This window comes from Myiozetetes cayanensis, unplaced genomic scaffold (assembly GCF_022539395.1).
Source record: "Myiozetetes cayanensis isolate MyiCay16 unplaced genomic scaffold, myiCay2020 scf12, whole genome shotgun sequence".
In the NCBI taxonomy this organism is placed as follows: Eukaryota; Metazoa; Chordata; class Aves; order Passeriformes; family Tyrannidae; genus Myiozetetes; species Myiozetetes cayanensis.
In genome coordinates, this window is record NW_026086826.1 from 28287274 (window position 1) to 28300377 (window position 13104).

The following is a 13104-nucleotide window of genomic DNA, read 5'->3' on the forward strand; positions in this document are numbered from 1 at the left end:
TAGTAAGGTATGATGTGAGGTTTCAAAATAGAGGAGCTGGAATAAGTAATTGCTTGCAGCATGCCCTAAAAGCAGCCAGGGAGAGGTCTGCCAGGGTGCATCTCCTATCTAATTTGGTCAGAGAGTTGTACAGTTGTGAAATTTTTGACCAATAAAGGTCCTTTCTTCTTCTGTTTGCTCTCCCAGGTCATGTCAGACTTTATTTTAAGATGGGTGAGGGTTGGTGTCAGCTGAGACAGTGGAGAAGATGCAGGGAGTTGACCTCTCAGGTCTTTAGGGACAGCTTTCGAAGGGCTTTATAACTTAGCCATCAGCTTGTATCCCGTGGCACATTGGCACCCAGGGTGTATTTGAATCCCCTGGATATGTTTAGATTGCTATTTTTTGTCTGAGTGCTGTTTTTTCCTAAATAATCCTAAGTGGGACTGCAAAGGGGATTTGAACCTTGGCTGTATATGGTAAAGGTTTTGTGAGTTCTTCTGTCCTGTCCAGCCTAATCATCTTATAACTCTTCACTTTGCTGTAATCTTCTGGTGTGGATTGAAGTGGAAACAAGCAACTATTTCTGTATATTAAAACGTTTTTCTCCTGGGAGTTAACTCTTGGAGTGCTGACAGCTCCAAGGCTGCTAGCTACAGGGCTGCTTGGGAGAAAGCATTTTGTCCACTGTGGATTAAAGAAACCTGCTGCTGCTTTTTGTGCAAGTGCACTTGGACAGAGCAGTACTGAGGAAGGTGTCCTTCCAAAAACGAGAGCTTTGCTCGAGAGTTTGTTAGGGCTCATAGTGGCACATTGCAGCCTCGCTCTGAGGAGGCAGTTTAGTCTTTAAATCCACCTTGGGAATTGAGGGAGGAACTTGGAGCATGAAAGGGAGAGGTCAGGATATCCCCTGGCAAAGGGGAGATGGTGATTAGGGAGAACACGGGGAATTCAGGGAATAAAATGTCGGAAATGGAGTGTTGTAGGATAAAACAGGCACAGAATTAGAAGCATGCAAAGGTGAGTGTCGATGAAGCAGGAATAAGGACAAGGATGCAATTTGAAGTTAAAATTATATATTAAAAGGTTGGTTGGTAGGAATCAAAGGCTGAGTATAGTTTGGGAAGACTAGATAAGAAATCATCTGTCTTATTGCACCAGGGGAAAAATCCCTGTGAACTAGGGGCAGCCTTTAGGTAAACTGTCACACGGCTTGAAGCTGTGCTTCCCGCTTTCTTCTCCCACATTCCTTGCCCTTTTTGTGAAGTTTCAGAGCTTGGAGGCTGATCAAGCTGTGTGTGTGTGTGCTGAGGTGTCTGTCCCTGCTGTCCCCACAGGCTCCCTCAGCACACAGTGTGACAGCTACGGCCAGTGCAGCTGCAAGCCCGGCGTGATGGGGGACAAGTGTGACCGCTGCCAGCCGGGCTTCCACTCCCTCTCCGAAGCTGGGTGCAGGTAGGGGGGACTGCAGCTCTCTAAAGTAAAGCTGGACTCTCCTGAAAGCTTTCCCTGCGTGGCTCTGAACGAGTTGTCCTCTCTCCTGACTCTGGCAGGCCCTGCTCTTGCAATCCTGCTGGCAGCACAGGGGAATGCAACGTGGAGACGGGGCGGTGTGCGTGCAGGGACAACGTGGAAGGCTTCCACTGCGAGAGGTGAGCTGCTCCTCCCGTGGCCTCGTGTCAAGAATGAGAAACATTCGAGCCTGGGGTTAAGCATCAGGGAAATGAGTTCTCTTTCCTTCGTGTCTTCAGATGCAAACCTGGATTTTTCCATCTGGATTCCTCCAACCCGAGGGGCTGTACCCCCTGCTTCTGTTTTGGACACTCTTCAGTCTGCACCAGTGCTGTGGGCTACAGTATCTACAGCATCACCTCCGACTTCCAGTTTGGTAAAATCGCCTTCCTTTGTACCTCGCGTTGGGCTGGGGACTCAAGTCAGAAGCTATTAAAAAAAACCAACTCCTTCCTTTCAAATCTTGGGCAGGCAGGTCCAGGATCCCTCCTTTGGAAGCTGGAGCTTCCATGTCTGCAGCTTGTTTGTTCAGCTAGTACGAATTCACAGCTCTGGCTTTGGGCAGTTATTGTACACCAGGCAGGTGCAAGTGGGAATTGCAAATGCAAAGCTTTTCTAGCCTGAGAGGTGTGCTGGTAAGGGAACATTTCCTCAGTTTTAGAACCAAATCAGGAGTTTCTGATTGAAAGGATTAAAATCACTTCAGATTTGGAGTTTAACTGGCTCTGAATAAAACACAGTTGTGTTTCCAGTGGGTCTGTAAGCTCAGGAAAAACCTTTTTTTTTTTCATGCAGCCAGTTTCCTGTGTATGCGTGTTTTCATGCTGCGTAGTCTGAAAAGAACATCTTTTTAATTAAAATTCCACTGGAGAACAGTTCATACAAAGGCTGCGACTCTCAACAAGTCGTAGGGGACTGCAGGTTTTTCCATCCCTGTTTAAGCTCTTTAGAACTAAAGAAGGTTTTGAACAAGTAAGTCGTCATAGGGCTCAAGGTTCAGAGGGTTCAAGTCAGCACAGGGGTTGGGGGCTTAAACAGGAAAGGTGGTGTTTGTTATCCAAGTTCTTCTGCACAGCTGCTCTCTGCAGCCTGTCAGTGCCTGTGCACAGGCCGTGGAGTCACTCATACGCAAACAGTGCGATGGGAGAAGTTGTGTGCGAGGCCACACCTTCCCAGGGTGTTAATTCTGGCACGTGTGGTCTTTCAGGAGAGGACGAGTGGCGTGCTGAGCAGCGCGATGGCTCGGAAGTCTTGCTGCAGTGGAGCGCGGAGAGCCGGGATATCTCCGTGATCTCGGACACCTACTTCCCCATGTACTTCGTTGCGCCACGTAGGTCACTCCAAAAAGCGTGGCTTTCTGTGCTGCTTGCGCGCCCCTTCCTGTTCCCTGACTGTAAGGATTTCTTATCCTTTCCAGGCAAGTTCTTGGGCAACCAGGTTTTGAGTTACGGGCAGAACCTGAGCTTCTCGTTCCGCGTGGACAGACGGGACACGCGGCTCTCCGCCGAGGACCTGGTGCTGGAAGGGGCCGGGCTGAGAGTGTCGGTGCCGCTCATCGCCCAGGGCAACTCCTATCCCAGTGAGAGTGCCCAGACCTACACCTTCAGGTACGGTGGGCGCAGCCTGGGGGTGCCCCTGGCCCCTGAGCTCTCGAGGAAACCAGGATCGTTAATTTTAGCTCGGAAGAGGGTTCTTAGCGGGATGGTTTTCACTTGCTGTTTGGGCAACCTTGCGTAAGCACACACAGAGGATGTTGCAACACCATTCCACCCTTGGAAAGGGTGCAGCTGTTAACATCTGAAAACTGTGCTGATGATGTATGGCCCTTCTCCCTAGGCTCCACGAGGCTACAGATTACCCATGGAGGCCCGCTCTTACAGCGTTTGAGTTCCAGAAGCTTCTCCACAACTTGACTTCCATCAAGATCCGTGGGACGTACAGCGAGAGGAGTGAGTCGCTGAGCAGAACACCACAGGAGAGGGGAGGGGTGGACTCATTGGTCTGGTTCTTGGGTTACTGCATTGTGGGGCCGTGAATAGCTGGGGTAGCTTATTTGGCAGAGCTTTGTGCCAGTGGATTTTCACCTGGTCTTCCTGTGTAACGGCTTCTCCCAGGCCTCACGAAGAGGATATGGGGAAGAAAGTGCTATCTTTAAAGGTCTGGAAGCTCAAAACTCATCACCTGCTGATTCTTTGCTTCTAAACATGGGGATTTTGCTGTGTTGCAGAGCCACTGTCTTCCACATTGATAAAAATACATAGTAAAGAGACATGGTAGGAGAGACAACACAGTTTTTGCTACACTAGGAATGGGTACATCCCCCCTATTTCCAGGTCTTGCCTTGCCATGACAGATGGGAAGGATGGGGTCTTGAAAGTGCTGCTAGTGCAGAACTTAAGTGAAAACTCTTCGTAATGTGAGTTTATAAGAAGTCAGGCATGAATTAGGAGCGAAAATGTGTCCTCGGGTGGTGTTGAGTGATAAAGAATTTTTCAGAAAGTGCAAGGGCTGGATTTGCATTGGGGAAGGTTGGAAAGCTGCAAACGTTTTCAGTAGAGGTGACTTGTAAAGAGGAATGTGGGGTTGTGAAATGGAGGGGAGGAAAGGTGTGGAGCAATATGAGGGAGCTGAGGCTCTTCTCGGTCCACTGGAGCTGCTGCAGTGGTACAATCACAGTGGTATAAGTTAAAAGCCAGCTATGTTGTGTCTGGGCTCTGTTTTGCCCCAGGGAAAGGGGCTGGGAGAAGAGGGGGGAAGTGCTGAAATGCTGGAGGAAGGAATGGCAAGAGAGGAATAGCTGAAGAGCTCGCCCCGAGGCGTGGTTTGCAGACAGTGTATTAAAATTGCTGGAGAGGTGGTCTGTCCTGTCTTGAAAGACAGGAATTGGTTCTGGTATTTGATGTGGAAATGGAACCCATGCCCATGTAAAATATAACTTAATTTTAACTGACTGTACTCGCTCTTCTCAGCATCCCCCTCTGTTATTCTCATCTTTCCTTCTCTGCGCGTGCCCTTTGCGTGGAATCTTTTCTTACGTTGTCTAAACCTTCCTGGAGGATTTTGCTTCTTGATTCCCCTCTCCACCTGCGAGCACCCACCCGTCTGTCCTTTGTACCATTCGGCTGTGTGTTTTTGGAAGTGCTGATGAGAACCTTTTGGGTTTACAAAGAGTTTCCCCCTGGGTGCCTTCTAGGTGCCGGTCACCTGGATGACGTCACCATCACAAGTGCTCATCCGGGACCCGGCGTGCCCGTGGCGTGGGTGGAGAGCTGCTCCTGCCCCGTGGGATACGAGGGGCAGTTCTGTGAGCGCTGCACCTCCGGCTACCGGCGAGAGACCCCGAGCCTGGGGCCCTACAGCCCCTGCGTGCCCTGCGCGTGCAACGGGCACAGCGAGACCTGCGATCCCGAGACGGGTGAGAGGGGCTGGCGACAACGGGGAGGGTGACTCTTCCTTTCCAGGGTTGGACAAGGAAGCAAAACCCACGTCCCTCTCTGTTCCAGGCATGTGCAATTGCAGGGATAACACGGCGGGGTCTCACTGTGAGAAGTGCAGGGACGGCTATTACGGCGACGCGACGGCCGGCACAGCCTCGGACTGCCGGCCCTGCCCCTGCCCGGGCGGCTCGAGCTGTGCCATCGTGCCCCGCACCAAGGAGGTTGTGTGCACCAGCTGCCAGGCTGGCACTACAGGTGTGTTCCTGCACAAAAAGTTGCCTCCTACATCCACATGCTTGTGGAAATGTGTCTCCTGCCAGTTCTGGGGCTCTGATCCACAGCTTTCAAGCTGCTGTGTCTTCTGGTCCCAATCCTTCTCCCTTTCCTTGGCCCTATTTTCTGTCCTGTGGGAGGCCGAGGGCTTCCCGTGTTCCTCGTGCCTGTCTCTCAAGAGCAACAAAGGCTTGATCTGTGCAAAGGCTGACCGTGCCTGTGCCGTGTAGGTGAGCCATGCTGGCTTCTAGTAGAACTCTGGTAATTGCACGGGGTTGGGCAGCAAACAGATTTAAAAGAGCCAGGGAGGTGGGGTCAGGCTGAAGTAAAATTAGAAGATGCAGTTTGCCAGCCAGGGAGGCACTACAGGATGCTTCCCTAGGAAAAGCAGGAAGGCTGCAGTGACCCCCAAACACACTGCCCAAAAAAATACAAGATCAAACTAGTGCTCAGGAGTTTTAAAGAGAAATATATGAATGGAGAGAGATCTTTTTTTCTTAGCAATAAGTTGTGAAGTCCGAGCATGCAGGTGAGTGATTAAGCAGTTGTTTTGTTCTGCCTGCAAACAGCAAGGAAGCCTTAGGATGGCTGGCAGCCTCCTCCCTGCTTCTCTGCTGATTTTATGCTTGGCGTGGCAGAGTCCAAAGTCCAGAATACCTGTAAATGCTTGACATGCTTAGAAAACCCCCTGACCAAGCAGCTCCTGGGGGTTCCCATGGGTGCCACTGCATCGTGAACCAAAGAGCAGTCCAGGGGCCCAGATTCCAGCAGCTCACGTGTCCGTACAGGCTTGTATTTACTTATAACTGTGTGACTGCACAGGAGCTCCACCTGTCTCATGCCACCCTTCTAGGATGTGAGGGAAAAGGGGGTTTGTGTGCAAGAACTGCCTAACAAATGGAATTTATAGCTGGCTGGAGAGGTAAGATCTGCAGTAAGTGTAGGGATCTGCTGAGTTGGATGCTTCAGTGGCTGCCCATGGAGGTTTGGCACATCTCATTGGCACTGGAGCTTCCTGGAGCAGTGATGCCCCACGGAGCTCTACCTGTTTGGAACTCCTAAATTTACAACAGATTACAGCAAATAGGTTTGGCTTAAAGGGATATTAGGAAGAAATTTTTTTGCAGAGAGAGTAATCAGGCATTGGAATGGGCTGCCCAGGGAGGTGGTGGATTCACTGTCCCCAGAGGTTTTTAAGATGAGAGTGGATGTGGCATCAGTGCCATGGTCTGGTAACCTATGGCAGGGTTGGACTTGGTGATCTCAGAGGTCTTTTCCAACCTGGTTGATTCTGTGATTCTATGATAGGAGGGAAAGGAGGAGTGGAAATGATTCATAATGCAAAGTTCCAGCTTGAATTTAGACGTGGGGAGGGATTTGTGTCTGACCCCAATAGGAGGATGAAAGTGCAGGAAGCTGGAAAGCTTTTGGAAAGGGACTGCAAAGGAGATCCTGTGTGAGGTGGCAGCAGAGGGCTTCCTGCTGCAGCACCTGAGTCTGTGCTGTGTCCCAGGCAAGAGGTGTGAGCTGTGTGACGACGCCTATTTCGGGGACCCGCTGGGCGAAAACGGCGCGGTGAGGCCCTGCCGGCTGTGCCAGTGCAACGACAACATCGACCCCAACGCCGTGGGCAACTGCGACCGCCAGACCGGCGAGTGCCTCAAGTGCATCCACAACACCGCCGGCTTCTACTGCGACCGCTGCAAGGACGGCTTCTTCGGCAACCCCCTGGCCCCCGACCCCGCCGACAAGTGCAGAGGTCAGAGCTGGCTCCTCGAGCATTTTACAGCGGTTTTGTCCCCATAGAGGTGCTGTTAGGACACGACACCAGGCTGTTGCTTGTGGCTGTCAGCAGCGGTGTGTGGTGGTGGTTTGGTGGTTCAAGCTTGTTAAAATCCTTGCGTTTGTGGTGCTTACTGCCACTGAGGCAAAAGCACAGTGCAATGCAGGGGCTGGGCTGCTGGCTGTGCTTTGGATCCAGGCCCATTTAGGGACCAGTGAATCCAGCACCACAGGGACCGACCTCTAACTTGGTGCGTGTTTCTCCATCCTTTCTATTTTTGCAGCTTGTCACTGCAATCCCTACGGCACCGTGAATCAGCAGACGAGCTGCAATCAAGTGACTGGGCAGTGCGAGTGCCTGTCCCACGTCACCGGGAGGGACTGCAGTGCCTGTGAGCCTGGATTCTTCAACCTCCAGAGCGGACGTGGCTGCGAGAGGTGATGTTTGCCTTGGCTTGGGGCAAAGAGCCTGGTTCTGAAGGGTCTGGGCTTGCCTCATGCAGGGATGTAATGTCTGTCACGAGTAAATGCTGTGCCTCAGTGCTGCTGTGGGTGGGGAAGAGCAGTGGTCAAGGAGTGGCTATTAATGCTGTGCAAAAAGCCTGACTTATAAATAGCTTTATAAAGGGCTCCAAATCAGGGTTTTAAATAGAAAACTGCCACATGACTGGGTGATTGCAGCGGTTCTTAGTGCAGGCAGCAAGTGACCTTGCATGGTTCAAAGGCTCAGGGCCTCACCTGCTGTAGCTGCGCGGCGAGAAAAGCGACTTTTGGCAAATATACGCATTGCACACTCCCCTTCAGGGAGGCACTTCACCCCTGTGTCCCTTCTGTGCCACATCTGATATGTGTGTGTGTGTTCCTCCCCCAGGTGCAACTGCCACGCGCTGGGCTCCACCAACGGGCAGTGTGACATCCGCACCGGGCAGTGCGAGTGCCAGCCGGGCGTGGCCGGCCAGCACTGCGACCGCTGCGAGGGCAACCACTTCGGCTTCGGCTCCGAGGGCTGCAAACGTAAGTCTGGCGGGCCAGAGCGGGGCAGATGGGAAGGGTGCTGCACCCCCAGCCTCGCCATTGCGTTCCTCCCGTCCCTGGGAAGGTCCTTTCTCGCCACGCTCTTTGTCACAGAAGTTGGTGCTTTTATGTCCGCACCCTGCGTGGTGAAATTTGGTCTCCGTGCTACAGCTTGTCCCCTTCTGCTGTCATCTTTCCCTTATCCACCTTACTTTAATATTAGATACCCACCTCACTTACTAGATACCCACCTCACTTTGGTGTAAATACACTCTCTTGAGTCTTGGCCTGCAACAGTTCTGTTCCCTGCTGTTAAATCTGCACAGCTGCTCTGCCTATGGCCTCACGTACAGATTCTGTCTTGAGGAGCAACACATTGGGAAAACGGGATGATCCGAACTTTCCTCATCGATATCCCTGCCTGTAAAGAGCAGGAAAATTAACTGCAGGTGGTTACAGTGAAATGGGGTAGAATAATGCTGTGTGGGAGAGGCAGTAGCAGCACTGACCACACGCCATGAATGTTGGGTCCCACCCGTGTGTAGAAGCACCGTGATCAGGAGTGGGGTCCAGCCGTGGGTTTCTGCCCCGTAGCTCTTGCAGATGTCTCGGGGTGTTGAGGGTGTGCTCTCGGCCGGGGGTGTTGGGGTATTTGTGCCTCTGCTGCAGTCTGACTGGGGTTACGTTCCCGCAGCCTGTGACTGTGACCCCGAGGGCTCGCGCTCGCTGCAGTGCCGGGAGAACGGCCGCTGCGAGTGCAAAGAAGGCTTCGTGGGGACCCGCTGCGACCAGTGCGAGGAGAACTATTTCTACAATCGCTCGTGGCCGGGCTGCCAGGAGTGTCCAGCCTGTTACCGATTAGTGAAGGACAAGGTAAGGCTGGCAAGGCTGCTGTCGGTACGGCTGGAGGCGGTGGCACGGGCCCGCTTGTGCTGTTGATGGCTGCCCAAAGCAGAGAGGCTCGAGGTGCTTTGCCGCATCACAGCTGTGCCCCGTCCCTCCCGCGTAGGTGGCAGAGCAGCGTGAGAGGCTGCGGGAGCTGGAAAACCTCATAGCCAATCTGGGGACAGGAGAAGAAGCTGTGACTGATCAAGCCTTCGAGGAGAGGCTGAAGCAGGCAGAAAGGGAAGTTACCGAGCTGCTCCACGAAGCGCAGAAAAGCAAAGGTGAGTTGTTGGCCTGATCAGACAGGGACCAGCTGAATGAGCTCTCTGCCTGATGTTCCTGTGCCCTCTGGACACAGCGTGTTTATCTCAGGCCTGTGCTGCGCTCCAGGACCGACAGCTATTTCAGATGGCACTGAGTCAGTGGGTGTTGTTATCAGAACAGCAGTGCCTGTGCTTTCATCCCTGCTGTTCTCCCAGCGCTCTCTGTCGTACGTGCAAAGTAAAGATCTGCCTCTAGCTCCATGCAGATGCAAGTGTTTTAGGTGTTAGCCTTTTCTCCAGATGCATAGGAGGGTTTCATTTGTTCAACAAACAGAAGACTTTTCCAGTACACTTACTGTGCTTATAGATTTGCTCAGACATCTTGGGATCAATTAGTTCTTGTTAGGATATCATCAGCAATCAGAATGAAGGCTTCAAGATCCTGCTGGCAAGCCTAATTATCTCACCATAAAAGTGTAGAAGGTTCTGAAGAGTGCTGTTGTGGTGGATTTTAGCTGTTTTCCCTGTTAAACTCTGCTTTGAATTGATTCTTTTATTGTCACTTCTACCGCAGGATGTCTGTGAGCAGGATGTCTGTCGTGTCTGTGACAGTGGTTTGTCCTTAGGGTGTTTTTAATGTATGAGATGATGTGTGTTTTGGAGAAGAGAAACCTGAAGACTATTGAGTTTGCAGTAAAAGATGTTCCCATGGGAGCTGGTTCAGTGATTTCAGGCCATTTTGGGAAAATCCATCCCCTTTGTGTGAACCTGGAAAAAAGCTGACCACACATCTAGCGCTGGTGTTTGCTTAGGAACATTCCTGCCAGTGGGAATGATGCCTGAAGTTCTTCCTAGCTTTAGCTGAGGTAGATTTACACTGCCTGCTTGGCATCTGTGCCTAGATAATAGTCCCACATAAGGAGGTAGGAGGCTGGGGATGGAAGAAAGGGGAGGGAATGGATAGGGTTTTGTGGTAGTATTTTAGATCTTTCTTTCCATGTCTTAGAATCATAATATCATTTAAGTTGGAAAGATCTCTGAGATCAAGGCCAGCTGCTAACCCAGCACTGCCAAGTCTATCATTAACCATTTCCCCAGGTGCTACCTCTACGTGTCTTTTAAATCTCTCCAGGGATGGTGATTCCACACTTCCCTGGGCAGCCTGTGCCAGAACCCAACAGCCCTTTCAGTGATGACATTTTTCCCAGTATCCAATCTGAACCTCCCCTGGTGCAGCTTAAGGCTCTGTCCTGTTGCTTGTTATCTGGGAGCAGAGCCCGATCCCCACCTGGCTCCCCGCTCCTGTCAGGGAGTTACAGAGAGTGAAAAGTGCCCCTTAAGCCTGCTTTTCTCCAGGCTGAGCCCCCTCAGTTGCTCCTTGTGCTCCAGCCCCTTCCCCAGCTCTGTTGCTCTTCCATAAGAAGGCAGGTTAAATGCAACAAGAGCTACTCCTGCAAAAACCTGGAGGAGTTATTTGTGTTTTTCTATGCAGTATGTTTTTGAAATGTGTCAAATGTTCATGTTCAATACTTGAGATGTGCTGCAAGGTCAAGGTTATTTGGGAAGAATCTTTAATTTTGGAGGCCTGTGGGGCTTCTGCTTGTACTTCATCTCTTGAAAGCATTCTCAGCTTTTCAAAAGTAACTGGCCCTGCTCATGAGGCACATGCCTGTGCTGCGATGGCTCTGTCATTAAGGTGCTGCTGTGGGGAGTTGCCTGGTGGTCCAAAAATCTGGGGAAGTTTGGGTGGCTCCGAGGTCCTACATATGAGAGAACCAAGGCTCTGTCCAGCCAGCTTTTGTCACGCCTTGGGTTTAGGGGTGAGTTTGGAGGAGGTTCGCTATTCCACACATCTCCCTAGCTGCTCCCTGTGGAGACTGGCTGGCTTGGGAACAGCCAATGTTGCCCAAAGTGGAGAATAATGTACAGCCCCACTATTCCTCCATCTCTGCAAACCTTCTAGGAGCCAAGAGAACTCACAAAGCAGGCATTTCATAGCTCTTGAGGAGCAGCTCTGTTGTGATTTTTAAGTCAGCGACAGAGGTGAAATGCGAATCTGAACCCCAAATCCCCCATCAGAGTCGGTTCCAACACGCAGCAGGGTTGTCTTATTAGTAGTTAATGGCTTTTCATTTCTCATATTTGGAGCACATTCTGATGGTGACTTTGATCTCAAGCTGAGTGACTTGTGAAACAGCTTTGTTGGTCCCCCTTCAGCAGGGGATTAACTCCAGTGTGGCGTGGGCAGTGGTGAGCTGCTGCTCCAGCTTCTCCTCCTGCTGTAATTAATTTTGCTTCCTCTCTCTCCTACCTTGTGTTTCAGACGTGGATCAGGGCCTCATGGATCGCCTCAAAGACATCAACAGCACACTGGCAAATCAGCTCAACAGGCTGAGGAACATCCAGGGCACGGTTCGGGAGACGGAGAACCTGGCGGAGCAGGCGCGGGTGCGGGTGGAGGACACCGAGGACCTCATCAGCATGGCCTCTGACATGCTGGAGAAGGCAAAGGTGGCAGCTGACAACGTGGTGAGTGTGCTGCTGAGATCCCACACCTCTGGGAGAGGAGAGGAGAGGAGAGGAGGGCCTTTACTTCTGTGCCCTCTGGTGTGTTTCTCTGCTTGATCTCTCTCTCTCATGTAGCAAATTTGCACCATGGAAAATAAGTAAAGGAAGTTCACCAGTGTCTGTCAGAGACTGTGTCTTAGCCCCTGCTCAAAGAAACCAACAGAAGAACTCTTAAATAAATGTCAAAACCATTGTGTTTAAGGGGTGACCAGTGGTTAAGAAAAACATAGAGTAGTCAGAAGTAGGTTAGACACATCTCTAAGCATTTAGATCATGACAATAAATATTTAAAGCAAAGATGAGTCAAAGATGAAAGAAGACCTTTAGGGATTTCTTTTCCCTTTCTTCTTCCAGTCCATTGCACCTCCAGAGCAAAGCGGGGATCCCAACAACATGACTCTGCTGGCAGAAGAGGCCCGCAAGCTGGCAGAAAGGTAGGCTGTGGCAAGGCACACTCCTCATGGGTCACATCAAGGCCCTGCTCTTCCCTGCAGGTTTTAATTTGCTGGGTGGGAAAAACGGGCCCTGTGCTGAGTAAGAGTCTGTCACTGCGGGCTCGTGCCTGTGTGGCACTGAGGGCACACACCAGCTGTGAACAGGGGGCACGACAACCATCTTGCCTTGCAAATGTTTTGGCATGTCCCGTATTTAAATCTGGGAGGAGGGAGGAAAAGTTAGAGGGAATAAACTCCAGAATCGAGGACAGAAACTACTGGCCGACAAACCTAATGGCGTTATTTTCTTTTCCCTGTGATCTCGTCCAGACACAAAAAAGAAGCTGATGAGATTGTTCGTGTAGCCAAGGCTGCAAATGATACTTCCACAGAAGCGTATCAGCTGCTGCTGAAGACCCTGGCTGGAGAAAACCAGACTGCCATTGACATTGATGAGCTCAACCAGAAGTGAGTCAGTAACAGAAAACTGGTTTTAATCCCTGGCTTTAGAGCAGTGCTTAAAACCAAGCATTTTGTGGGAGCTGGTTTTCAATTTCTTAGCCTCTTCTACCCTCTTATTAAGTCCAGCTCTACAAAAAAATAATTGTAGCACAGCTGGATCCTTGTGGATTTTTTTAGGTATAATCAAGCAAGGAATATTTCTCGAGACCTAGAGAAACAGGCCAACAGGGTGCTTGCTGAAGCAGAGGAAGCTGGAAACAGGGCCCTGCAGATCTACGCCAATCTCACCAGCCTGCCTACAGTGGATTCCACGGGGCTAGAGGTACGTGTGGCCAGCGCCACGTGCAGTATTCCCTGAAGATTCCAGGTTGCTGGCATACCTTGCATGTGCTCTGCTAATGCTCTCTGCGTGAAAACAGTCTGTGGGATTTTTGTCCATCTAGGCGTAAACCAGACTTGTGCTTTCCAACTTTTACACAAAAAACCACCTACATT

At 51.1% G+C, this 13104-nt stretch overlaps 2 protein-coding genes across 3 annotated transcripts in view; one reads left to right on the forward strand and one right to left on the reverse strand.

Annotated features, from left to right (window-relative positions):
- ZBTB37 (zinc finger and BTB domain containing 37) overlaps positions 1-13104 on the reverse strand; it is a 331509-nt gene that overhangs the window by 124171 nt on the left and 194234 nt on the right. The window lies entirely within an intron of this gene.
- LAMC1 (laminin subunit gamma 1) overlaps positions 1-13104 on the forward strand; it is a 60047-nt gene that overhangs the window by 41597 nt on the left and 5346 nt on the right. The window contains 17 exon segments of the mRNA XM_050307357.1: positions 1317-1434; positions 1533-1631; positions 1731-1867; positions 2699-2821; positions 2909-3098; positions 3328-3440; positions 4685-4906; positions 4995-5183; positions 6715-6960; positions 7268-7421; positions 7855-7997; positions 8692-8870; positions 9007-9163; positions 11469-11674; positions 12068-12147; positions 12478-12615; positions 12787-12931. Of these exon segments, the coding sequence (XP_050163314.1) occupies positions 1317-1434; positions 1533-1631; positions 1731-1867; positions 2699-2821; positions 2909-3098; positions 3328-3440; positions 4685-4906; positions 4995-5183; positions 6715-6960; positions 7268-7421; positions 7855-7997; positions 8692-8870; positions 9007-9163; positions 11469-11674; positions 12068-12147; positions 12478-12615; positions 12787-12931 (2639 nt within the window).